The 25,127-nt window shown below is 41.7% G+C and overlaps 1 protein-coding gene and 1 pseudogene across 2 annotated transcripts in view; both read right to left on the minus strand.

Moving 5' to 3' along the window:
- Positions 1-822: 822 nt before the first annotated feature.
- ARHGEF3 (Rho guanine nucleotide exchange factor 3) overlaps positions 823-25,127 on the minus strand; it is a 313,291-nt gene continuing 288,986 nt past the window's right edge. For both annotated transcript variants that reach the window (XM_060109490.1, XM_060109489.1), the window contains exons 6-12: positions 24,706-24,768; positions 22,505-22,601; positions 22,266-22,342; positions 16,976-17,233; positions 10,036-10,206; positions 4,943-5,129; positions 823-2,976 (exon numbers count right to left, since the gene is read on the minus strand). In XM_060109490.1, coding sequence (XP_059965473.1) covers positions 2,624-2,976; positions 4,943-5,129; positions 10,036-10,206; positions 16,976-17,233; positions 22,266-22,342; positions 22,505-22,601; positions 24,706-24,768 — 1,206 coding nt within the window. In that variant the 3' untranslated portion in view covers positions 823-2,623. The remainder of the gene's footprint in view (positions 2,977-4,942; positions 5,130-10,035; positions 10,207-16,975; positions 17,234-22,265; positions 22,343-22,504; positions 22,602-24,705; positions 24,769-25,127) is intronic.
- Positions 6,873-7,421, minus strand: LOC132497695 (CCAAT/enhancer-binding protein gamma-like; annotated as a pseudogene).

A 25,127-nucleotide genomic window follows, 5' to 3' on the forward strand; every position in this document is an offset into this window, starting at 1 on the left:
GGAAGCAACCTAAATGTCCACTGACAGACAAATGGATAAAGAAGATGTGGTATGTGTGTATATATATTTATATATATATATATATATATATATATAAATATATATATATAAATATATATACACACAATGGAATATTACTCAGCCATTAAAAAGAAATAATGCCATTTGCAGCAACATGGATGGACCTAGAGATTATCATACTAAGTGAAGTCAAAGACAAATATCATATGATATGCAGAATCTTTAAAAAATGGTACAAATGAATTTGTTTACAAAACAGAAGCAAACTCACAGACTTAGAGAATGAACTTATGGTTATCAGTGGGGAAGAGGTGGGAGGAGGGACAGACTGGGAGTTTGGGATTGACATATACACACTGCTATATTTAAAATAGATAACCAACAAGCACCTACTGTATAGCACAGGGAACTCCATTCAATATTCTGTAATAACCTAAATGGGAAAAGACTTTGAAAAAGAATAGATACATGTATAAGCAAGTCACTTTGCTGTACAGTGGAACCTAATACAACATTGTTAATCAACTATAGTCCAATATAAAATTAGAAATTAAAAAAAAGTGAATAGAGAATGCTTGAAAAAACAGATCTTAGAAATATGAGTTCTGCAAGAGCTTTGATAGATCAAATCATAGCATTTATATCAACCCATACCCTATCTTAATGTGTGTATTTGGGTACAAGCAAAAATTTCGGTAAGAACCTCCCAGTAAGATCACTGAAATTTGATGTTTGTAGGGCAAATACTATATACAAAGAAGACGACGTTTTAATGTAATTTATTTGAAATGCTTCCAGAGAAGTTTAAGGCCATTATACAAAAACATTCATTTCATGAAAACATTCATTGACTTTCTTCCCATAGGCCAGCCCTTGACAGACCTCTTTTCTCAACACGCTGGCCAAAGCGGCCGATGGCTCCTGCAAAGAATGATTCATTCTTTTCCCCACCATCAAACAACTTTTCTCGGCTTTTCTCTGCTTCTGTCTGCAGCAGATTCATTCAGTCGCTAAATCAATAACAACTTGAGTTGTTTTAAATAAACTTGTAATAGAAAAAAAGATTCACCGTGTTTGAAATCTATAAATACAGAAATATGTTTTATAGGGTAAAATGGACCACAACATTTTTTTTTGAAAAATAAGTACTATAGCTTGTTTTCATATTGATAAATCTTGTCACACAGCTTCTTTGAATGCACGATAGACGTAGATAATGACAACATAGTATTTACTGCTTTCCTTTGTGTAAACTTGAAAGACACAGATTTAAAAAAAAACTTTTTTTGGCAATAATTTAGAATCATTACTACTAGTGCTGGTGTGGGTACAATTTTGCACAAGTCATCTTTAATATTTACACTCGCAGGGAGATTTTCTGTGTGTTAACTTTTTTTAAAGGTCTGCGACTCACCCTGCATTGTAAATCAAGTCTGGCAAAGAGGTTTATTAGTTTGGATAACTGATCCTAATTAATGATAGAGTTAATTAAGTCGGCCTCTGGAGAATGTAATTATGATTCTGATCCAGCACAGAGCCAGAGATGGCAAATGATGACCCAAAAGTGGGGCAGGGAAACCCAACGCTCTGGCCTTTCCCAGAAGGACACTGGACCTTACTTTTCTCTTTTAATGCTTCCCACATAAGGTCACAATGAAGCACTCTTCCAAATTCTTCTTCTCACATGTTTCAGTAAACAGAGTCACTGACTGAGCTGCAGTCCCTTTTCCTCATCTCTTCATTCATGCTCTAAAACAAGAGTAGGCCTAAGCAGATGAAACAAAGCGAAGATGGGTCTTTTTGCTATCCTGCCAGGTTTTCCCAGGCCCTTTGAGCTCTATTATGATATTTTAGGCTAGAAATGGCTCTTTAAGGCCAGCCACCATCTATGGCAGAGACCTCCTGATGCAATGCACATTTCAGTTCAAGATTCAGAGCTGACAGCGGTTTCTGCGTTGATCCTTTTAAGGTCAGGCTCTTATTTCATGTCCTAATAGATTATTGCATCAAATTTGTACTGGATGAAATTGCAAGGTCAAGACAGTGCTTCTTCCTTTGCAAAATTAAACCTTCAGAATCCCCAGGGATGTTTTCATGCTTTTTGGTTGGATGACATTGAACCAATTTAACTCGAAACATTGATCTTTCCCGTTTCTCCTTCAAATGCCATCACGAGACACAAGTAACTTCCTCATGCCCTGTTTTCAAGGCCCTTTAAATTTCATGCCTTCAGCTACCCTGTCAAAGAGCTAGAAAAGCACTATAGAAACATGGAAGGACCCTTTAATCTACATGAAACAGTAGTTTAGAGATTGTTTTCTTTCTGTTTTTTAAAATCCAGCAGCACAAGTGAAAGTAACTTGTTCAAGTACTTCTCCATCCATCCAGACACTTGTGAAATACAATACAGGGTAACAGTTGCCACAGATTCCAGCTGACACAGACTGGCAGTTACAGTACTAGGGACAAAAAAGTACAGATAGGACTGGGTCAACACAGTCACAAAAGTATTAAAAAGTGCTTCTCCAAACCGTTCCATGTGTGGAATGCAAATACTGTACAGGTAAGACACAGGGCTACTTCCAGGAAGTACACGCTTCTGTCAGACGTTGCTTTCAACATGCCTGCTATTCCCACAGGAAGAGCCTGTCTGTTCCATGCGTTCACAGTCAAGGCTGACCTCACTTGTGTCCATGCTACAATCCGATTCACTGTCTGATTGGTCCATCTGCTCAAGTTTTGTTTCTCCCTGTGGCTCCCTGCTCCCGGTGGTGGGATCTAGGAATGGTCCCTCGGAGTCAAGGACCCCGGCCTGCCCCGCAGCACACAGAATTGTTTCTTTGGCTTGACGAATACAGTTGAGCCACTGCTGTTTGTTGAAGGTGTCATTGGCTTGTAATGAGTGGGTCTGACTTTGGGATCCATTTTTGAAACTTACTCTGAAGAAGTTTTTAACTAGAAATGAAAAACACATGAAAAAAAAGGTCAATGGACAGGTATTTCTTCAGGCCAAAGATAACATATGTGATGACACTAACCCCCAGTACCCACAGCAGAGATCACTAATTGATTACTAAATGTGCCCTACTGATCCAGGACATGGCTCAGCTCCACCCTGTGGCCTCCATCAATCAACAGGTGTTGACACAGGTCTGGCATTCAGTTGCTCTTGGAAGCTAGCAAATCAGTACGGAACCACTATGCCTTGTGTTTCAGGGGACCCCAGAGTACTGGGTACCAAACCTGGCTGCATATCAAAATCCCCCAAGAGCATGTTAAAAATACAGATCCCGGGGCCTTACCCCTAGAGATTCAGATTCAGTGGGTCTGAGGTGGGCCTGGGAATCTGTAATTTCAACAACTGCCCCAAGCTAGAGCTTTTTCAAGTTTAAGAAGCTCTTTGCAACATCAAACAGACCCAAGACCCTCCACATGATAGTACTTGTATATTTAGTATCTGACGATTGAGAAGATACATAAAGACTCTTATAAGTTTGGTTTCATTTTAAAATGAAATGACATTTTAATAATAACTGCAACAGGAGCTCTGTGCATTTTTAAAAAATTTTTATATTCTTTTGGCTGTGCCACGTGGCTTATGGGATCTTAATTCCCTGACCAGATATTGAACCCAGGCCCTCGGCAGTGAAAGTGTGGAGTTCTAACTACTGGACCGCCAGGGAATTCCTGTAGCTATGTGCATTTAAAAAATGGTAGTGCACGATATGGAAGACATTTGATTTAGTTTAATAACAACATTAACTGTCATTTAATGGGCCCCGTGTGCCACATGCATGTGGTTCACAGAAGTGTCTGCGCTTAGTCAGTTCCCGTGCACAATCCCTGTAGCCAACAGACTGGCTTCAGATAAATTCAGGCTCCAGTCTTTGCTGTGGTGCGTCTCAGTTTCTTTATTTGTAAAATGGGGAAAACAAAGAGAATCTACCTTAGATGGTTATTATCAGGGATAAATATAATAACACATGTAAGTGCTTATACAATGCCTGGCACATAGTCAGTACTTGAGAAATGTAAGTACTACTACTGCTACTGGTACTACCACTAGGGCGGAGGGACTGGTGAGTAGGTAAGAGGCAGTATACATGAATTACTTTGACAATATGATGCCAGTGTTAACCTAAGAGGCTCAAATGTTACTTGCTCAAAGAAGACCTCCCTGACCATTTCATCTTAAACATACCTCCTATTGCCATCCCTCTCTATTCCCTTACTGGGTTTAAGTTTTCTTAAGGTACCTGGATTATTTATTTGTTTCTCAAATAACCTCTACCTCCTCCATCACAAAGTAAGTTCCACAGGGCTTCCAAGAAATTGAATTGTTTGGTTCCCTAGTGTATATCAGTGCCTGGCACAGTGCTTGACACATAGAAGACACTAGATAGACGCTGCTATCTAAGCTTCTTTTGGTTAATTCCTTTGTTTATTAAGTCTCAAGTTAGAGAAGCCCATTAGAGTAATTACAGATAAACCCTCAGCCTGGTTGATCATAGTTATGTCTCTTTAGAGACAAGTCTGCCAGCTTAACTACAAAAACCCACTGTTATACAACTGTAATCACATAGGGACCGTCTGGTCTTAAGAATGCTTTTATCCAGTGGAAGGAGTCAGAGTAAGGGAGCTTAAGGGGCACCAGTTATACGCAGACAGGTCAACTTGTAGTGCCTTACTTAATCCTTATAACAATCCTATGAAGTAGGTATGCATGCATCCCCACTTTGCAGATGGGAAAATAAGGCTCACAGAGGTTGAGTAAGGTTACACAACCAGTAAGTGATGGACGAAAACTGGAATGCAGTTTGACTTCAAGGCCATAGCTCTTCTCTTTTCACCAGGCAGCCATTCCCTCCAAACCACCACGACCAAACACGTTCAACAGGTCAGAACGGACAGCCATCCATACTTCTCTCATTGTTGCTGAACGCCCCACGCAGGGAGCCGCCCAGCCTCACTTCTCCGTCCTGCAGGTCTTCCAGCAGGAGGTCCTTCACGGGGATGGGCTGCCGGTACAACTGGTAGCAGAGCTGCTCGTTGTGGGTGACAGCCCGAGTGATCACAAGTACTTCTTGGAACAGGAAAACATGTAGTTTCTGGAAGAAAAGAATCCACAGGATTCCCCTAAGCAATAATCTAATGAGTAGTTGATAAGTAGACCTCTGTGGATAAGAGGTCCCTAGGTACCAGGTTCACACTGGCCTATGAACTTCTAGGCTCAAATCTACCTCTGGGAGAACAGCAGTTGGGGGTTGGACACATTTCCAGATGCATCCATTGCCTTTCCTATGGGAGCGCCTCCCTAGGGCTCCACTGAAGAAGGCCTTTCTGCCTACAGACACCTGCAGCCAGGTCTTCCAGCTGCAGTGGCGTTCTTCACACTGCAATTCACAACCTGTGCACACACACACAGCCTTTTAGGAACATTAAAAAAAAAAAAAAAAAAAGGAGAGAGAGAAACTCCATAGAATGAAGAGGGTAATGAAGGAAAAGAAGTTAGTGCTCTTGGGGCTTTGGTTTATTGTATCCAATACAATTCTAAGAGATCACAATGAATAACAGTCCATAAAGGATGAGACTGACATATCAGAGCCTAATATTAACGTTTGCTTCTCAAACCCATAAAACACTTGTTCCTTCAACCAGTGAGCTGATTATCAGCTTCATCCAGGCATCCCAGCTCGGAACACTGCCCATTCCCAAGGAAACCAGAACATGCTGCTGTAGCCACAAAGAAAGACAATCAAACAAGTTGTCCTTCTCGGTTAAGTTCATAAGAACCTCGGTTCTCTGAAGAGGTTGTGCTTAAAAGGCTGATGATTGATGTGTGTGTTGTTGGCAAAAAAAGAATCTCAAAAATAAAGGCTTGTCTCAAACCACATTATAAAAGCAATTTTGCTGAGTGGAGCTGGGGTAACTTGGTTCCATTCAATTCTAAGTGCCAGACTCTTCCCGCAGCTTGGAAATGCTTAGGAGGTGAAGAGAGACGATCCATGACTTTGCAGCTAGATTCTGGTTTTCCAGTGGCAATATTTGGGAATATCAGCCTTAGGGTCTCAAAGAGGAGACCAGAAGAGTAGGGCTGAAAATTCACATTAGAATCTTGATTTGGGGTTGGGGGAGCATATTCAGCATTATCAGATAGTTTTAGATTTGGAAGAAAAGATACTTGCAGGTCATCTACCCGCACCCTGCCACAGATGGATGGATGGACAGACAGACAGACACATACACACACACACACACACCAAAAACTGCAGAAACTGAAGCTCAACTAAATGTTGGCTTGTGGACATACAAATGATGACGGTTCTGTATTGGTGTGTGCTTGCGGTGGGGGCAGGTTTGAAGACCGAAAAACAGAGTAAAGCACAAAATAACCAAGTTAAGGGCTGTTTTTTGGTGTGGGTGGTGGGGATGGAGGAAGAGAATATTAAGACTTTTCTTTTGGGGATTAGGGAGGGGAGGGGTTAGTCACTGTTTTACATAGTAAAAATAATCAGAGATTTTTACACTGTTTCTACTTCTACCACTCTCTTTGTTTTTTTGGGGGGAAGTAAGGATTTATTAAGAACATCAAGCTCCAGGGCATTCTTTTTTTTTTTACCATATACCTTTAAAAATATTTTTTATCCCCACAAAAATCCTTATCATTTAAAACCAGATATTCAAACTATATGGCTAACATTTTTAGCTAATCAACTCTTCAGTGCTGATCCTAGAAAACAACCTTCAATGGATCTTTGAATAACGGAGATTCAGCCCCTGATACGAGTAGTGTAGGTAGTCACACCTTTAACGTTCAAGCCATAAGTTGTGACGTTTGAAAGAGGTGAGGTCTACTGTCCTGCATTATCAGAATCTGTCGTATTTTCAGTGCTACTGGGTTGCACGTTATCTGCGAGGTTGTGTGCATGCTCAAGAAATAAATCAGTACACTTAATTCCTTAGTCAGCAATTTAATTTTTGTTTCCAACAGTTCATTCTCTTCCTTGAGCTGATTCACTCTCTGTAGCGTATCCTGCGCATTCTGCTTGCTTTTCAACTGGTTCTTTTTCACTGCCATGTTGTTCCTCTCTCTGCGCTGACGATACTCGTCACTGCTGCGATCCATGGGCACAAACTCTTTTTGCTCTGCTTGCTTGGAGGCACAGCTTTGCCTCTGCCCCCAGGGTCGGTGGGCACCAGCTGAGGAACCTGCTGTAAGCTGCTGGCATGAGCCTGAGTATGGATGACACTTATTCCGTTCACGCCCGGGTACTGTTCTGCTGTGATACCTTGCTCATTTGGGCACGCTCCCTTGTCAACATAGAACAAGTAGAAATGAGGACAAGGTGATCAATGGTTTGATCTGCCAAGAAATCTTCACATGTACCTGCGCCTCCAGCCTGGCCCTCCCCAAGCGGCCTCCACTCCCAGCGGCCCTGCACGGCGCGGCCTGACTCGACCCAGGCCTCGCGGTCCACCAGTCCTACTTCTACCACTCTTCTAGACAAGGTAGGCACTTTGAACTCAGATTGTCTGGGCAACTTTAAAAAATATCCCTTATTTGTGAATGTTCACTGAGAATTCCTCTTCTTAGTCGCAGCTCCTTCCTGCCCTCAAACTGTTGAGATTTTTTTCCTGACTCAGGACTTTATTCATAATGACTTTTACAATTCTACTGGGAACAAACAAACAAAAACAAATCCCCTCACCCCAACTAAAATCTTTGTTCTCAAAAATCTATCTGCCTGAAACATGAACTAGATAGAGTTCATCCTTAATGCCCTGGGCACATCCAGCAAGAGGGTCTCAGTCCCTGACTGATGGACAGAAAGAGAACAGGCCCTCATTCTGTGGGGTGATACATCTTCCTATTTCCCACAGGGTTTCTGAGAAAGAATGTTCAAGGAGCCAGAGCATCAGCCATTAGAAGTCTACCAGTGCTTTTCAGATATCAGCAAAAAGCAGAATGCAGCTGTCTGGCAATCAGTAACTCCCTAGTCAAACAGGAACACTTCTTCAAGCAGCGGCCTGTGAGAGGTCTCATAACCTTTGTTGCAACATCAGCTGGTTAGATCTACAACAGCACTGATAATGGGTGCTGTGACATGTCTCAGTGATTTCAAGTAACATTTCCAAGCCTGCCCATAAATGTCATTTTACAGCCAGGTCAGAAGGGTGTCCCCCTGAATCATCAAACCTTTATTAAGAGTTTTCAATCTAGTTTTGGCTTTCATTCTATGGGTTGGCTAGATACTGAAGATGAAACACAGAAGAAGTGGAGACTGTCTTTCTCAATGCTGAAATTTAAATATATATTATATAAAATAAAGTTTATATATTACATAAAATACATGTTATATATAATATATAAAAATTATATATATATATTATATATTAGCATTAATTTCTACTGCTATATATAAAAATAGCCTGGTGAGTTGAATTTTTTTAAAAATAAATTTATTTATTATTTTTTATTTTAGGGTGCATTTGGTCTTCGTAGCTGTGTGCGGGCTTTCTCTAGCTGCGAGAGCAAGGGCTACTCTTCGTTGTGGTGCGCGGGCTTCTCATTGCGGTGGCTTCTCTTATTGCAGAGCACGGGCTCTAGGCACATGGGCTTTAGTAGTTGTGGCACGTAGGTTCAGTAGTTGTGGTTCGCAGGCTCTAGAGCACAGGCTCAGTAGTTGTGGTGCATGGGCTTAGTTGCTCCACGGCATGTGGGATCTTCCCAGACCAGGGCACCAACCCGTGTCCCCTGCATTGGCAGGTGGATTCTTAACCACTGTGCCACCAGGGAAGTCCCTGAGTTGAATGAATTTTGAACTCTCATGTAATTCAAATCCATTTTTCCTTCATGTAAGCATTTATTCACTCACTCATTCACTCACGCATTCACCTAACATTATTGAGTGCCTTAGTATGTGCCAGGTCCCAAGATAGGCACTAGGGATTGACAAGGCACAGTCTTCACCCTAAAAGAGCATGGTAAAATGGAAGATATTGACAGATAGATGGAGAATTACAATCTACTGTAGTAAGCCCTCCAGGGGAGATTTGTACAAGTTGCTATGATAGGAGAAGAGAAACAATTTCAATGCCTGCTGAGGAATAAAAGCCAGGAAACGGAATATCTACAGGTCAGGGCTAGATGTACAGCTGATGGGAGGGTAGATTATTATTAAAAAACCCAAAAAACTGGTCTCAAAATGTCAGTCTGTGGATAGGTACAAATTCATGAGAAAGAATGATTTCTCATAAAGCTAAATGAATTCAATTAAAGAGCTGTTTTTCTGAGATCATATATTTTTAACATCCTGTTAAAATCACCCATTACTTTCTGATATCAAAGTGGGAGGAGATGGTAACTGTTTTGTATTTTTAAAATTTATTTATTAAATTTATTTATTTTTGGCTGTGTTGGGTCTTTGTCGCTGCACGCAGGCTTTTCTCTAGTTGCGGTGAGTAGGGGCTGCTCTTTGTTGTGGTGCGCAGGCTTCTCATTGCGGTGGCTTCTCTTGTGGAGCACGGGCTCCAGGGACGCGGGCTTCAGTAGTTGTGGTACGCGGGCTCTAGAGCACAGGCTCAGTAGTTGTGGCGCACGGGCTTAGTTGCTCCATGGCATGTGGGATCTTCCTGGACCAGGGCTCGATCCTGTGTCCCCCTGCATTGGCAGGTGGATTCTTAACCACTGCACCACCAGGGAAGCCGTGTATTTGTTTTCAAAGGTCATGACCAAACAAAAGAAAAAGCTGGCAACTCTATGTTGGTTTCCAAAATTTTTCTGAATATGTACTGGTCATGAAAGTTAAGATATATATATATAAATAAATAAAATATAAAAATATATTTAAAAACGATATGATCCTATGATATAAAAGACACTGGGAAAGCAACTTTTGTCTAAACAATGTGACCCTGGTTAGGGAGGGCATAGTAACAGGAGGCTCAGTATCAAGTGGATTAAGCATTTGGGGAGGCCCAGGATGAGATGACTGAAGCAGAGTAACTACTCACCACGCCCCGGTTGTTCTTCAGTTCGCCATGACAACACAGCACCCTTGAGCTGTCAATCAGGGAGTCTTTCTGGCCTTCCTCCAAGTAAAGAAGTCGCTCTTTATAATAACGGCATTCAGATTCTCCAGTCTTGGTGTTTATTTCTGCCACGATTCCCTGAATGATGTTTATCTGTGAAAACAAAAAGAAAGTATGGGGAAAGTCAGCAAACCATTCACATCAACAAGGCCCAGGTACTCAGCCTAGAAAGTCACTAAGATACACTTGGATCTAATTCTGAGATCATGTTATCTAAGTTGCTGCTTTGGGAAAAGGGAAAAATAAATAAATGCTTTTAATATACTGTATCTATCCATCCATACACCATCTATACATGTACACATATAAATACATATAACATATATTCATTTGTACACCCACACATATTTGTATTATATATAAAACTAATGTTGATGCATAATTTTGTATGAGTGAAAGAGATATGAGGTATTGATTTCAATGTGCAGGACTTATAATCACTAAGCTCTGTATCACACATTTCTTAAAACATGCTCACAATGTTGAAAATGTAGGCATTCAAAAAATGTGGCCAAGGAGAGGAAAAGTAGAATGTAATAGTCTAGAAAAGGGATTGGGTTGTCCTTGGGGATTTGAAACCCAGTTTCAAGGTCTCTCTACATGCACTTAATCTAACCTACAAACAATATTTGCAAATTGGGTGTGAATAAATGGTTTGGATATCTTTTTAGTGACAAAACATAAATGATTTGTGAAAGACAGAGAACTAGGAATGGAAACAAAGGACACTAGGAGTAAGAATGGGGACAATTTTCCTATATACACTCAGGCCCATACCTACAGCACACGTGAGTAAATTAGGGGTAGAGGAATTTCAAAGCAATGGTGGATGCATTATTGTTTTTGTTTTTTTGCTTCTTTTGGCCAGGCTGCTTGGCTAGTGGGATCTTAGTTCCCTGAAGGACTGAACCCAGGTCCTCTGAAAGTGAGGCGTCCTAACCACTGGACCACCAGGGAATTCCCTGCATTATTGTTAAATTCAAAATGAAGCAAAACACAACAACAAGAGTACAACACTGAGACATGTTCAGTAAGCATTTATTCCAATGTAGTGTTGTTCTATAACATGAACAATACATCTAAAAGTTAGAAAATTCTAGAAAACAAAGGAGCAAGAAATCAGTTGAGTAAAAACTCAGTGACACCAACCCAAGGCAAAGTAATGACTTCTTCACCAGAGTCCTCTGTCCCCTAATAGTGAAAAGACCAACAGTCCCATCTTTCTTGTGCTGGTATTAACGGAAAAGAACGTAACAGATGAGAAATGTCAGTAAGGCCTCTTCTTGGTCACATTTACTTAATGGAAAAACAAACCAGTCTCTGAAAAGCAAGGTTTTAAAAGAGGCTTTTACTCAGTGAAAAGCTACCAGACCTTGTGTTCAAGTGGTAGTGAATACTAAGATTGTTAAATGATCATTTTTCACTTGCCTTCTGCCCAAAGCAACTGGATAAAAACTACCCAGTTATAAACTTGGTATTTCCATGTAAGTATTTTTTTTTTTTTTTTTTTTTTGCGGTACACGGGCCTCTCACTGCTGTGGCCTCTCCTGTTGCAGAGCACAGGCTCCGGACGTGCAGGCTCAGTGGCCATGGCTCACGGGCCTAGCTGCTCTGCAGCATGTGGGATCTTCCCAGGCTGGGGCACGAACCCGTGTCCCTTGCATCGGCAGGCGGACTCTCAACCACTGCACCACCAGGGAAGCCTTCCATGAAAGTTTGATAGAAGACCTTACAGCTTGGAGTTGAAGTCTGGTGACTGCATCCTATGGACAGAGGCATAATCTCTACACTTTTGTAGCTACTAAGAGTTTCAAAGATCATTTATTTACTCTTTTCTCTATTTCCTGAATTTGGATGGTAGCACTACTTTGATAATTTAAAGAAAACATTATTTTTAAAAATACAGGCTCTTGGGGCTTCCCTGGTGGCGCAGTGGTTGAGAGTCCGCCTGCCGATGCAGGGGACATGGGTTCGTGCCCCGGTCCGGGAAGATCCCACATGCCGCGGAGCGGCTGGGCCTGTGGGCCATGGCCACTGAGCCTGCACGTCCGGAGCCTGTGCTCCACAACGGGAGAGGCCACAGCAGTGAGAGGCCCGCGTACCGCAAAAAAAAAAAAAAAAAAAAGAAAACAAAAACAAACAAACAAACAAGAAATTTCACAAAATATTCTAAAGCTATGACTCATCCTTCAAATTAATTCAATTAATGCTTGTTGAGCAACTTTCAGTGTCAGACTAGGTGGTGTCATTCAAAGAAATGAGACAGGGTCACTGCCCTCAAGAAGCTTAAAATATATGGGAGGTATCTGAGCAATTGTTTTATGTCTACCTTATCTTTCTACTTTATTACATTTTTAATATGTAGTGAAATCCATACTTTTTCCTTGTTTTTAATAATTAAAAATTTTTTTTCATTTATTTTTTGGCTGCGTTGGGTTTCGTTGCTGCGTGTGGACTTTCTCTAGTTGTTGCGAGCAGGGGCTACTCTTTGCTGCGGTGCATGGGCTTCTCATTGCGGTGGCTTCTCTTGTTGTGGAGCACAGGCTCTAGAGCACACGGGCTTCAGTAGGTGTGGTGCGTGGGCTCAGTAGTTGTGGCACACAGGCTCTAGAGCACAGGCTCAGTAGTTGTGGTGCACGGGCTTAGTTGCTCCAAGGCATGTGGGATCTTCCTGGACCAGGGATCAAATGCATGTGCCCTGCATTGACAGGTAGACTGTTAACCACTGAGCCACCAGGGAAGTCTCTCCTTGCTTTTAAAGACCTTTGTGGGGCTTCCCATGTACCTAGAGCCCATGCTACGCAACAAGACAAGCCACCACGAGAAGCCCGCACACCACAATGAACAGTAGCCCCTGCTCGCCGCAACTAGAGAAAGCACACGTATAGCAACGAAGACCCAATGCAGCCAAAACAAACAAACAAACAAACAAAAACACCTTTGCATTCATTGCTGTGGTTCATCTTATCTGCTATTACTAGGTGTACCTGGGCAGCTGGAATTAATCAGTACTTGAGTCAATTTTCTGAATTTCCTGCAAGTATCCAGGAAACCAGAAGGAAGATGTACTATAGGCATAAAGATATGTTCATTTCCTAATTTAACTCAGGAACTGAACAGCAGGCATTTCACGTGAAGATTAATAAACTCAAAAGCCACAGTGGTTCCTTAGGCAGCTATGACTACTCTCAAATGCTGCTTTTCTCTCAGGTGTTTGAAAAAATAAAAAGAGACAAAAGAATGGAAACAATTGGTGTTATTCCATATTCTATGTCTATATTTATCATAGTAACTCTGGGTTTGCTTTCACTTATTGAAAATATTTTTTGTATTTATACTGACCTGTACACCATGAACTAATCCACCTGCATACCATGTCTAATCTCTCTGCACTGGTTCTTGAGAGGAATTTATTTTGCAGAATTGCAGAGAGGAATAAAGTTACATATAGCAGACTGGCAATAGCAAACAGTCATGCTAGTTGTGCATTTAAATTAAATTTATTGCTGCATCTCTCATTTGGGTTCAAACTGAAGGGCAGGGGCTGGTAAAGGAAGATGATAAAAGATACCCATAACAGAACAGGGATTAAACCCACACATGCTGGAATCGTCATCCTCAAAGTAGAATCTGAAGGTCCTGTCTGTCTAGTCCCTTGTGCAGTAATATCATCTACTTGTCGGCTCCCGACATGGACCAAGAATAGCAGCTTTCACTGCTGTTTCATCAAAAGCAGGACTGTTCTTCCCATTGATTCCAGTGATATTTTTTTAAGGAATTGGAACAGTGGCAGGCAGAGGGAAGAGATGGTCTGCAGGATCATTTTCTGGCTGAAAGAATCCTTAGAATTTAAAACATTAAACAACCAGATCTGGAATATATGAATATCCAAAGTTCTATTTTAAGATGTTCTCTTTGGGGGGAAATTTCTATCAACCCTCCAAAATACTATTAAGAAATTCTAATACAGATGTGGTAGTTTACCCACTGCATTAGAAGCAAGACCATTCTTTAGATCTAATCATAAGACTGAATGCTTGGTGTAGAAGCAATTTATTTAAGAGTTCCCTGATTTTTCCCTTTTCATAGGTGGAAAATTTATTCAGGGCACATATAAGTCAAGTTACATTGGTACTGTGGATTTTTTTTTTTTTTTTTTTTTTTTTGCGGTACGCAGGCCTCTCACTGTTGTGGCCTCTCCTGTTGCGGAGCACAGGCTCCAGACGCACAGGCTCAGCGGCCATGGCTCACGGGCCGAGCTGCTCCGCGGCATGTGGGATCTTCCCGGACCAGGGCACGAACCTGTGTCCCCTGCATCGGCAGGCAGACTCTCAACCACTGCGCCACCAGGGAAGCCCAGTACTGTGGATTTTATGGTTATCAAACATCCACAATGCACTCAGGAGTACAGGGCTAAATATTTCTGTTCATCTAGGGTAATGCCACAGGGATTTTGAAAAGAAGGGGGGGAAACTGCTGTGCCTCTATAGTGTAAATGGGCATTTAGAAGACTTGCTTTGCAGACATTTTCAAATGCAGGTATACCATGCTTCACACATAAATCTGCCTGAATAACTAGGTGCAGATTCAACTTTCTAAAATGGCATCACATTTTATGCACGAGGGAAACTGGTGCATCCTTTCATATTGCAAACAATCATATTCTTATCTGTTTTTAAATTCAAACTTTAGCTCACTGGGTGTTTTCTTTTTTTAAACAAAGCATTATTCTTTCACGCTGCATATTAAAAAGAAGAAATCTTTACCATAAAATTCAGAGCAAGCTTGTTTGCTTCAAAAAAGTAATTATTTAGACTAGTTTGAGCTCCCTGTTGTTCTCATTCCTACAGACCACACACTTGCTGGGATGAAATATGGAGAGGAGGCAACGCTGTTGTTCTTCCCAGTAACGAAAACAGACACGATGAAGTGAGATGGGCTTCATCCCTGGTGTCTGCATCCCCCATCATGCTGGATTGGTAGGCTAGTCTGTATGTTGGGCCTGCCAGACACATCAAACACCTCTTGAATCAGGAGAGAGTCTTTCCTTGTTCTTCTCTATCCCCACATGGACAAGTGGCCCAGCTCTGTACCAGTGAGGCCCCTCCACAAAGCCTGGTGGCCAGAGAGGTCTCTGCAATTCCAAAGGCAACAGGGGCTTAAAGAAGTAGCCAGGCTTTCAGCTCCATAGGATCATAAAGAAGTGGAAAAGTCATAAGATTTGCAGTCTACACTGAAAAGGTTCAGATATCAACTCCATTACTTGCTGGCCCTGGACTTGGGTGAATTATTTAACGCCCCCAAGCCTGATCTGGAAAAGGAAAATGGCCCTAACATGAACAGGTACCTCACAGGTTATTATGAGGATTAAATGAGATACATAACCCATAAGGCAATTACATAAAGTTGATTTACTAGATGTTCACTACATGTCAGCAGGTGTTACTATTATTATTGCTGTTGTTGTTACTACTTACTATTAAGTAAGTTAAGTCTTTCTCTGGGAAGAGATAGGCAGTTTGCTCCACAGGCTCAAGGCTTCTGATTTTCTCATCACCTTTGCATATCACCTTCTGTTATTGTCCCAGATCCAGGCAGGGAATAAGCTCTTTGAACTGGTCTCTTAGCCTCCATACCCACTGCTGACTCCCTAAGCAGGTTTCCAAGACTGCACATCTGGACCACCGCAGCATCCTCCCAGCTTGCTTCCCTGTCCCTAGTCTCCTCTGTCCCCTGTCCTACAGATGAAGAGTAACATGTCCAAGATTACACAGCTGGTCAGTGATGGAGCTGGGATTTGAACGTTGAATCTAAGCTACTTAAAAAACAAAAGCAGGGCTTCCCTGGTGGCGCAGTGATTGAGAGTCCACCTGCCGATGCAGGGGACACGGGTTCGTGCCCTGGTCTGGGAAGGTCCCACATGCCGCAGAGCAGCTAGGCCCGTGAGCCATGGCCGCTGAGCCTGCGCGTCCGGAGCCTGTGCTCCGCAACGGGAGAGGCCACAACAGTGAGAGGCCCACGTACCGCGCGCAAAACAAAAAAAAAAAGAAAGAAAAGAAAAAGCACAACAAAGGAAAAATGTCTCAAATTGATATTTAAAGCTCCCTGTAACCAATGTGAACCACCAACCTCTGCCCCTTCTCCTGCTGCTTCCTGAGTATCGTCAACCCCAGGCAGACTGACCCATGGCATTCCCTGGCATGACCTGTCCTTTCTTCATACCTTTGCCCAGGCCATTTGCTCCTTGGGCCTGTCATCTCCTCTGCCCTGCCCCACAGAGCACCACAATCAGAACCGAGCTCTCTGGGCAGAATGCTCACAGTTCACCACGGTCTCACAATATGGACCCCATTTTTCCTGGTCTTCTATTGCTGCTATGGAAGAATCCGTATTTCCCAAACCACCCAGCTGCATACTCAGTACAGTTGCTGGGGAGCAGGTTTGACTAGTCTGCATGTTTGGATCTGGGGCCAAGGAGAGCTGGGTCTTAGATGGGTGTTGACTTCACAAATGGGCTTTGGTAAAAGGTAAAAGGCAACTCTCATTTGCTAACTAAACAAAGCTATTCAATTTAAAATCTCCACAGAGATCTTAACCCTCACAGTCAGCAACTGTAACAAACAGATTATAGAGTCACCTATATAGAATCAAGAAATTTTAGAATTAAAGGGACTTTAGAGTGCATTTCATGTAAATACTGCATTTTATAGATTATGAATAGTGCTGATTTGCAAAATCAAAACATGGTTAATGTCAGAGCCAAGGCTGGAACCCAAGATTCCTGAGTCCTGGTACCCAGGGACCCTTCATCTTCTAGCCATTGGGGAAAACAACAAGGGAAGACAGAAAGAAACAAACTTACAGCTTCTTCCAGGTGCTGCTGATCCGGATTATCATTTGGTGTGTGCCTCAAGATTTCTCGAAGAAGCAGAGGGTATTTCACCAGACGGCTCCTTGGAATATCAAGGAAATTCCAGAGATCTAGTTTGCGGCTAAAGGGGGATTCTAAACATCGCTGTAGGAAATCCTGCACTCGGTGATCTTGTTTTTTGTGGTCCAGCAGAGCTTTGGCAGCTACTTGATTGCTGCAGTAGCTGTCGTAGGAGCTGAGACAAGGCAGCTAAGAAAGGAACATTAAAAGAGGGTTGGAGCATTAAAATAATTGTGCTCTGAAGCTACATGCTAACGTCACTCATTGGGACTGAACAAAACCTAACTGGTCTCCAGGCCTGGCCAACATTCCTTTATCTAGATGGCTGGAGGAGACAGAAAAGGAATCTTCAATATGGCAGGCAATGGATAGTTCTTTAAGCTCCTGCTTGCTTGCACAAAGTTATTTTCTTAGTGGCATGTTTACTTTCTTGATTGTTAAGACCTCAATAATTTGTTTGCATTTCTGCCAATCTAAGCTAGACACAAAAGAACTGGAATTACTGTATATGCACACAATTCAGAATTTTCCTAAACTGGAATTATTGCATATGCATACAGAATTGTCCTAAACTTTCAAAAGTATCTGGTGAGAGGAAAGTCTCCTATATTTTTTAAAATACGTGTTCTTTTAGAATTATTAATGAGAAACTAATCTAGAAGACTTAGTGGCTCAAAAAGAAAGGAGTCAGACTCCACAGTCCAGCCCTTTGCATGGCCCAGTGCAAGCACCTCTACATTAGTTTTAGGTACCTGATTCCAAGGCGGACCAAATATAAAGAACTCCAAGAAGTTAAAGCAAAAGTATAATCACTAAAAAATTAGATGCAGAAAGCATTTAGAAACATCTTTTAAATTAGTTCTGACAGGCCAGAATGATTCTTGGCTATACCTAATGGTTAACATCACAATTCCATGCAAAGAACAATTTAAGCTTAAAGACTTTGGAATACTTCAAGTCCACTATTTTCCTTCCAGTGAAATACTAATTTCCCTGATATGTCCCATCAGTCACATGGTGCAAACAAGGAGTCAGAGACTCAGTGAAAGCACTGCTCGTCTCCCTTTTCCACTCCTCCCTATGACAGCATCCTAATGCACGGGCTGTCAGCTTCCAGAAAATCACTGGAGGCAATAAAATGCAGCCAATGGCCCTGCTGTGTTTGCTTCTCTCCCTGGACTAGGAAGCTGCTTTTACCATAACACTTGATCTGTGGAGGGATTCGTTGCAAGACAGTGGCAAGAGGATCTTTCATTTCTGCATCCTTAGTACTGTGCAGTGGGCCTACTGTACAATAAACATTCAAAGTCTGTATGTATTCTGAATGAACAAATGAATGAATGTTTAATGGATTACCAGATTAGGTAATATTTGATGGTTTGTGAACACAGCTTAAAAATAAGTTGTGGCAGCATCTGAACAAAGGGTCAAAGTTTAACTATTCTGCTACTTCTTTTATACCTTTTTTTGAAATTATTTTCTCAGTGACTGAAACCAAACAAGATACCATGAAAGTAATGTTTAAAAAGTTCACTGTTGGGCTTCCCTGGTGGCGCAGTGGTAGAGAGTCCGCCTGCCGATGCAGGGGACACGGGTTCGTGCCCCAGTCTGGGAAGATCCCACATGCCGCGGAGCGGCTGGGCCCGTGAGCCATGGCCGCTGAGCCTGCGCGTCCGGAGGCTGTGCTCCGCAACGGGAGAGGCCACAACAGTGAGAGCCCCGCGTACCGCAAAAAAAAAAAAAAAAAAAAAAAAAGTTCACTGTTGAGTTTAACATTCCTTGGAAATGCCTACCTTCTTTACATGTTATTAAAAACCTCTATTTGTGTTAAAAAGAATTACAGAAATTCTTTTCTCAATGTTATATTTGAAAGTAATGATAATTGGTGCTTACACACACACAGACACACACACACATGCACGCACAAACACCCTGGATGTGTAATGTTTAAAAGTTCACTGTCGAATTTAACACTCCTTGGAAATGTCTACACTCCTTACATTTATTTAAAAAAAACCCTCTATTTGTGTCAAAAAGAGCTACAGAAATTCTTTCCTCAATGTTGTATTTGAAAGTAATGATGACTGGTACTTACACACACACACACACACACACACACACACACACACACACTCCAGATGTGGCACTGTGGCTTGTAATTTAGTTCTTCAGAATTAATTAAAAAGAGACTCAGGCCCTCTTATTTTCATTTCCACTTCCTGGCTTTTTAAAAAGACCTGGAAATGCCCAATGTTTTCATTATGGAGAAACAAATCAGTAGTAACCATCAGATGTAAACTAGCAAGGAACCCCAACCACACGGCTGCTTGCTGTCCAATGGGCCGTTACCTTCTCTGATCCTGCCGCCTCTGCTGCCATGGCAACCAAATCTGGCTCTGGTCCTGTGTTCACAACTCACAGGGTGCTCATTTCCTGAGCATAACCTGAAAAGCTATCTGGTTTAGCCCACTGACTAGAAAAAGCCACAGGTGACATTTAACTAGATAGGGAATGAAGAATATACACATCTTGGTTCCAAAATACACTGTGATAACTCAGTAGTTAAGAGGACAGACTCTGGAACCAGGGAGTATCATGTTCAAAGCCTAACTCAGACAGTTAATAGTCAGGTGACCCTTCAGAGGCCTCAGTTTCCCCACTTACAAAATGCACATACTAATGTCCTCTTTTAGTGAGATACTGAGATATGGCAGATAGAAAGTGTAACAAGAGCTTGGCTCCTGGTTAAGAATTGGTAAGTAATAGCTATTATTAATATTATTATTATTTAACCCTAGAATATTTTCATTGAAGAAACTGTGGTTGAGAGAAACAAAACTACTTGCTCAGCTGGAGACAAAACCAGTCTGAAACGTGTTTGGCCTCCCCACCACCCTCGAAGGCTCTGAACTATTCACCATCTCTTTAAGTAGACTATCAAGAATTTCTAAGGGAAACTCAGCCTTTTTTTTTTTTTTTTTTTTTTTGCTGTACGCGGGCCTCTCACTGCTGTGGCCTCTCCCGTTGCGGAGCACAGGCTCCGGACACACAGGCTCCGCGGCCATGGCTCGCGGGCCCAGCCGCTCCGCGGCATGTGGGATCTTCCGGGATCGGGGCACGAACCCGTGTCCCCTGCATCGGCAGGCGGACTCTCAACCACTGCGCCACCAGGGAAGCCCCCCCTTTTTTTTTTTTAAGAAATTCTTTCTCTCTTCCTAACATGAAAAGTGATAGAGCAAGTGTATTTTTTTGCTTCTGTGTACCCTGCCTCTCTCTTTGGAATGAAAATTTATTGAGAAGCCAAATTAACATGAGAACTTGCTGCCTTGGAGACTTGATAAATTAATTCATTACTGAAAAAACCTTAGCATGAAGAAACAACTTGGGAAGTTGTTTCTTTATGAGAAGGGGAGGCTTATGAGAACAGGCCAACGTATGGTTACTGATCCTCAGTAACGAGGGTGGTTCCCTGAAAAAAACCTACCACTCTGTTAAGGTCTTCAAAGTAATTGATTCATTCTAAGGTCAAAAGGACTGGCCAGGGCTATCTCACTTGGGAAACTCACTTGTTTAAAGGTTTTTTTTTTTTTTTCTTCACTTTTTTCCTGTGGGGGGGGGGGAAATCAATTTTTCATGGGTTGAATGGGCTCTGACTTTTCTCATTCAAAGTCCACTAAGATGTTTATTTTGTTCTGTTAAAAAGACCAGAACTCAAACAGATGTACCCCTTGGTTTACAATTCCCACTCACAGGGACACATCTGCAGTTAAAAGAGGGAAAACATTTAACTGCTCATCGGTCCTGATGAATAAGGACCGTTTCTGATGAGGTCTGGTAACAGTGGGCCAGTTGTTTAATTTTAGGCTAGGCTTTAAGCTGCAAGTTCCCATTTGATGTGGGAAGTGTCCAGATAGCAATGGACCAGCATGGTCAAACTTCTTTGGGGTATGTACAGAAAATGACTGCAAAATCTACCCCCATATCAAACTAATTTCCTAATGAAATGCATTTATTTCAGAAAAAAAATTGGTAACAAGGCAAATGCATTCATTTTTGCTTCTGGCATGAACTGACAATTTGTATATGACGTCTGAGGAAACCTTGTAGTTCTACACTGCCATCTCGTCAAAAACAGAGGGGTCATCATGCTATTCTGGAGTTGTGCCCTCACTCCCACCAAAGCAATCCACAGACTGAGCAAGTTTAAGAAAGACTGAGGCAGACTCTCTCTTCTCATTACACCTCCTCTGTCTCCAGCTGGCTAACTCTCTTTAGAGAAATTTCTCTGTGGGCTAATGAAGTTAAGACATCTAACATGGCTCATAATAAAATCAAAGTCAAAAATGTAAGATGAATGATCTCTCCTGAAATATTAAGGCACATTTTCTAAATTATTCATCTTAGAACATTACTTGCCTTTCAGATACCCTTGGGATATTTCAGCCTCAGTGCTAAAATTGACTCCTGAACTAACCTGGAGCAGGGGTGGAACACTCGAGGACTCACAGAAGGAAACAGAAATGCTTAATAGGGAGTGGTGGGGACTGTGGCAAAATAGAGAGTGCATGCCTTGTCTAAAATAAATTACAACTGAACAACCATGTTAGGCACTCAATATAACACCAGTTCAGCCCCAGAACCATAAATTAGAACCCGTAACCTAAAGTCACAGGTGATTTCTTCAATTAGGAAAGGGTATGGGTTATACTGGGATAAAGATCAGCATAATAACCAGCTTTCCTAAGAAGTTACTTAGGATCAGATATATGCTAAACACTAACAACATTTATGAAATGACATTTGACCATAAAAGTTTTTTTTTTGTAGCATGAATAAAAGCTTTCTTAGTGATGGACAGGAAGCTGTAGATAAATTTTTACTAGAATAAAAAATGTAATAATTATATTTGTAATTGGCTTGATGTGAATATTAACTAGTCTTACTTTCTTTAATGTGAAACTAGTAACAATTTCACGTGTGCCTTTTATTGTACAAAGGCCATGTTATCTTTAAATGCAGTACATTTATAATAATAAAAAAAAGTTTCCATGCTTTGAGAAGATAAAGGCTAAATGTAATGATAAATTTTACTAGAAATCTGCTATTTTAATTTTTTCTGATGTGAAACCAGTGTTTGCCAATAAAACAATTCTCACTAAAATGAAACTCCATCTACATTATTGAAATTTATCTTCAGTCAAGACCAGAGAACTTTTCTTACCCAGCCCACGAGGATGGGGCCGACGTGCTCAGTTGAGCCATCGGGCTTCCGTACATCTCGAAGCTGACTAAGGAGGTCTGGTAAAAAAAACAAATAGAATGCTTATTTTATTAGCATTTTATTTTATGAACAGGGCTGGGAGATTTTGGGTTACTCACATTATTACATAACCATGACTTGTTATAAGACAACTCTATTAAGGCTACAAGTCAAGACTCATTCTGGGAACAAAATTATACCTTCGTGTAGAGGAATCAGGGAGTCCAGTGTTCCAAAAATTTGATTCAACTCCTGTTCTGTCATTATGGAGAGTTTCAGCATGGGGTCATGATAGGCCTGCACAAGAAGGGCAAGAGATGGAGGCAAACATTTAAAATCAGAGGAAGTAAGTTGTTAATGTAAATGCCTTCTGAGAGGCCCTACACAATAACAAAATATTTGGCTCTCCCCACGACTTCTCCCATAATGCTGCACAAACAGCAGATGGGTGTGGTTGGAGCAGATGAGAATCCAGCATTGCCTTGAGACTTTTGTGGTTGTTGATAAACCAAAGCAGATTTTTTTAAAGCTTCTTTTTTTTAAAATTCTAGTATATCTTACATCTCGGAAAGGGCACAAACCCTAAGTATAGCGCAGATTTGATTTGTATAATGTTTAAAAAATTAACTTTATTGAAGGTCTAGCAGCTTGAAAAACTCCACTTTATACAAAATTAGTTACTAGCAGGTTATTTTTCAATTAGTCCATATTTAAACTAAGTAAAGGAAGGAAAAAAAAAGGTGCTTGGTATCCTTTACTATGGATTTGAAGCAAAGAGGGCAAAATCTCTGCCAATCTTACTACCTCTTATTAATGACAATTAAACCACATGAACACATAAATATACCCAGGGCACTGCAATAGAATACAAACACTCAGACCGCACAATCCCTGCCTTGAAGGAGTTTTATAAAGCTAATTGGGAAGATTAAAACAAAAAAAAAGGCATGGAAAATTAAATATGTTTAAAAAATAGTTCAAGATTAAAAATAGGACAGTTATCACACTGCAGCAAAAATTCATCAAATCATAACTGCTCTAGAGGATCGGAGAATTAGAGGTAGAATGGCTAAGGAAGAATTTAAAGATGAGCTGCTTGGCATAGAGAAGGAGGTGGTAAATACTGTTGAAGAATGAACTGAGACTTGAGTTTGCTTCTGGAGGATAGGTGGATATGGATGGTTGAAAGGAAAGGGAAGGGTTTCCAGGAAGGTAGGACCAGCAAAGCAAAGGATAGAAGTGAAAAAGGGAAATCTTGATGCAGGAAGGAGGAGTTGGACTTATGACCAGCAAGATGTCTCCCAGAGTTAAATGCTTTCTTTTTTTTAAAATTAATTTTATTTATTTATTTTTGGCTTCGTTGGGTCTTCATTGCTGCGCACGGGCTTTCTTTAGTTGCGGCGAGCAGAGCCTATTCTTCGTTGAGGTGCACTGGCTTCTCATCGCGGTGGCTTCTCTTGTTGCAGAGCACGTGCTCTAGGAGCACAGGCTCAGTAGTTGGGGTGCACGGGCTTAGTTGCTCCGCAGCATGTGGGATCTTCCCCGACCAGGGCTCGAACCCATGTCCCCTGCATTGACAGGCGGATTCTTAACCACTGTGCCACCAGGGAAGTCCCTAAATGCCTTCTTTGTCCTCCCCACCTTCCTCCTCCTCAGCCCTGCCCAAAACTCAGTTTCTTGGCTGATTCCAAGAAAAGCTTGGATAGACATTTCTCAGGAATGCTACAAATGGAATAAAGTTGGACTAAGGACACGTAAAAGAAGGGAAGTAACTTTCCAACCCTCTGATTTTTCAAGGAGGCTGTATCGGATGAAGGATTCTGGATTTCAGCCTCCATGGGGGTCAGTGGAATGGAAAGGTTTTCGAGGAAGGCTGTTGTCAAGACTATACAGACTACAAGGCATGAATCTCCTCTCCCTTCCCACATACAAAGTGATTAAAAACAAGTTTCCCTATAAAAGACTCTAACTTACATGATAGTGTGCAGTTGCCTCAACAAACCACTTTACCCACTTATGGGATTCAAATGACTTTCTAAGACATGGTTCCAGTTTCAGATGTCTACACACTCTCTCCCAGGGATGAAGGGGACCTGCATGTGAGACTTCTAGGACAATGAAATTCATGTGAAGCCAGGCCCGACGAACACTTTCTGATTAAACTGAAGTATTCTTTGAGGTGCATTAGAGACATGCAGAGGAGAACCCCTAATGGTGCCAGGTCTAGAGCCTTCCTGTTTTGAGACATTTTCCCTACTACGTGGTTTGTAGATTCTTCTCGATTTTTGATGACCTGTCCTAGTCATAGAATGAGTCTAATAAAACACAATCTTAGAACTGTGAAATTACTCAGAGGAAAAAAGCAGGAGGTGACTCAAAGGACCACTGGATTCGAATGTACCTTTTTTGCCAATTTCAAGTCCTCTATTAAATCTTCTTCTCCTTGAGAAAGCTCAAAGATGGCCTGCAAGGAAAGGTAAAACACATTTACTAAACTTTCATTTTTTTTTTTTGCGGTACGCGGGCCTCTCCCCGTTGTGGCCTCTCCCATTGCGGAGCACAGGCTCCGGACGCGCAGGCTCTGCGGCCATAGCTCACGGGCCCAGCCGCTCCGCGGCATGTGTGATCTTCCCGGACCGGGGCACGAACCCATGTCCCCTGCATCGGCAGGCGGACTCTCAACCACTGCGCCACCAGGGAAGCCCCTCCTTTCATTTTTGAGACCAAATTCAACTGATGCTCAAAGCCCCAAATCTACTTATTTCTTAAGGATTTTTAAAGGATTCTTAAAAAGTTAAATTGACCCGAAGCAATTGCATCTAG

Source organism: Mesoplodon densirostris, chromosome 10, assembly GCF_025265405.1.
Source record: "Mesoplodon densirostris isolate mMesDen1 chromosome 10, mMesDen1 primary haplotype, whole genome shotgun sequence".
NCBI classification, from domain to species: Eukaryota; Metazoa; Chordata; class Mammalia; order Artiodactyla; family Ziphiidae; genus Mesoplodon; species Mesoplodon densirostris.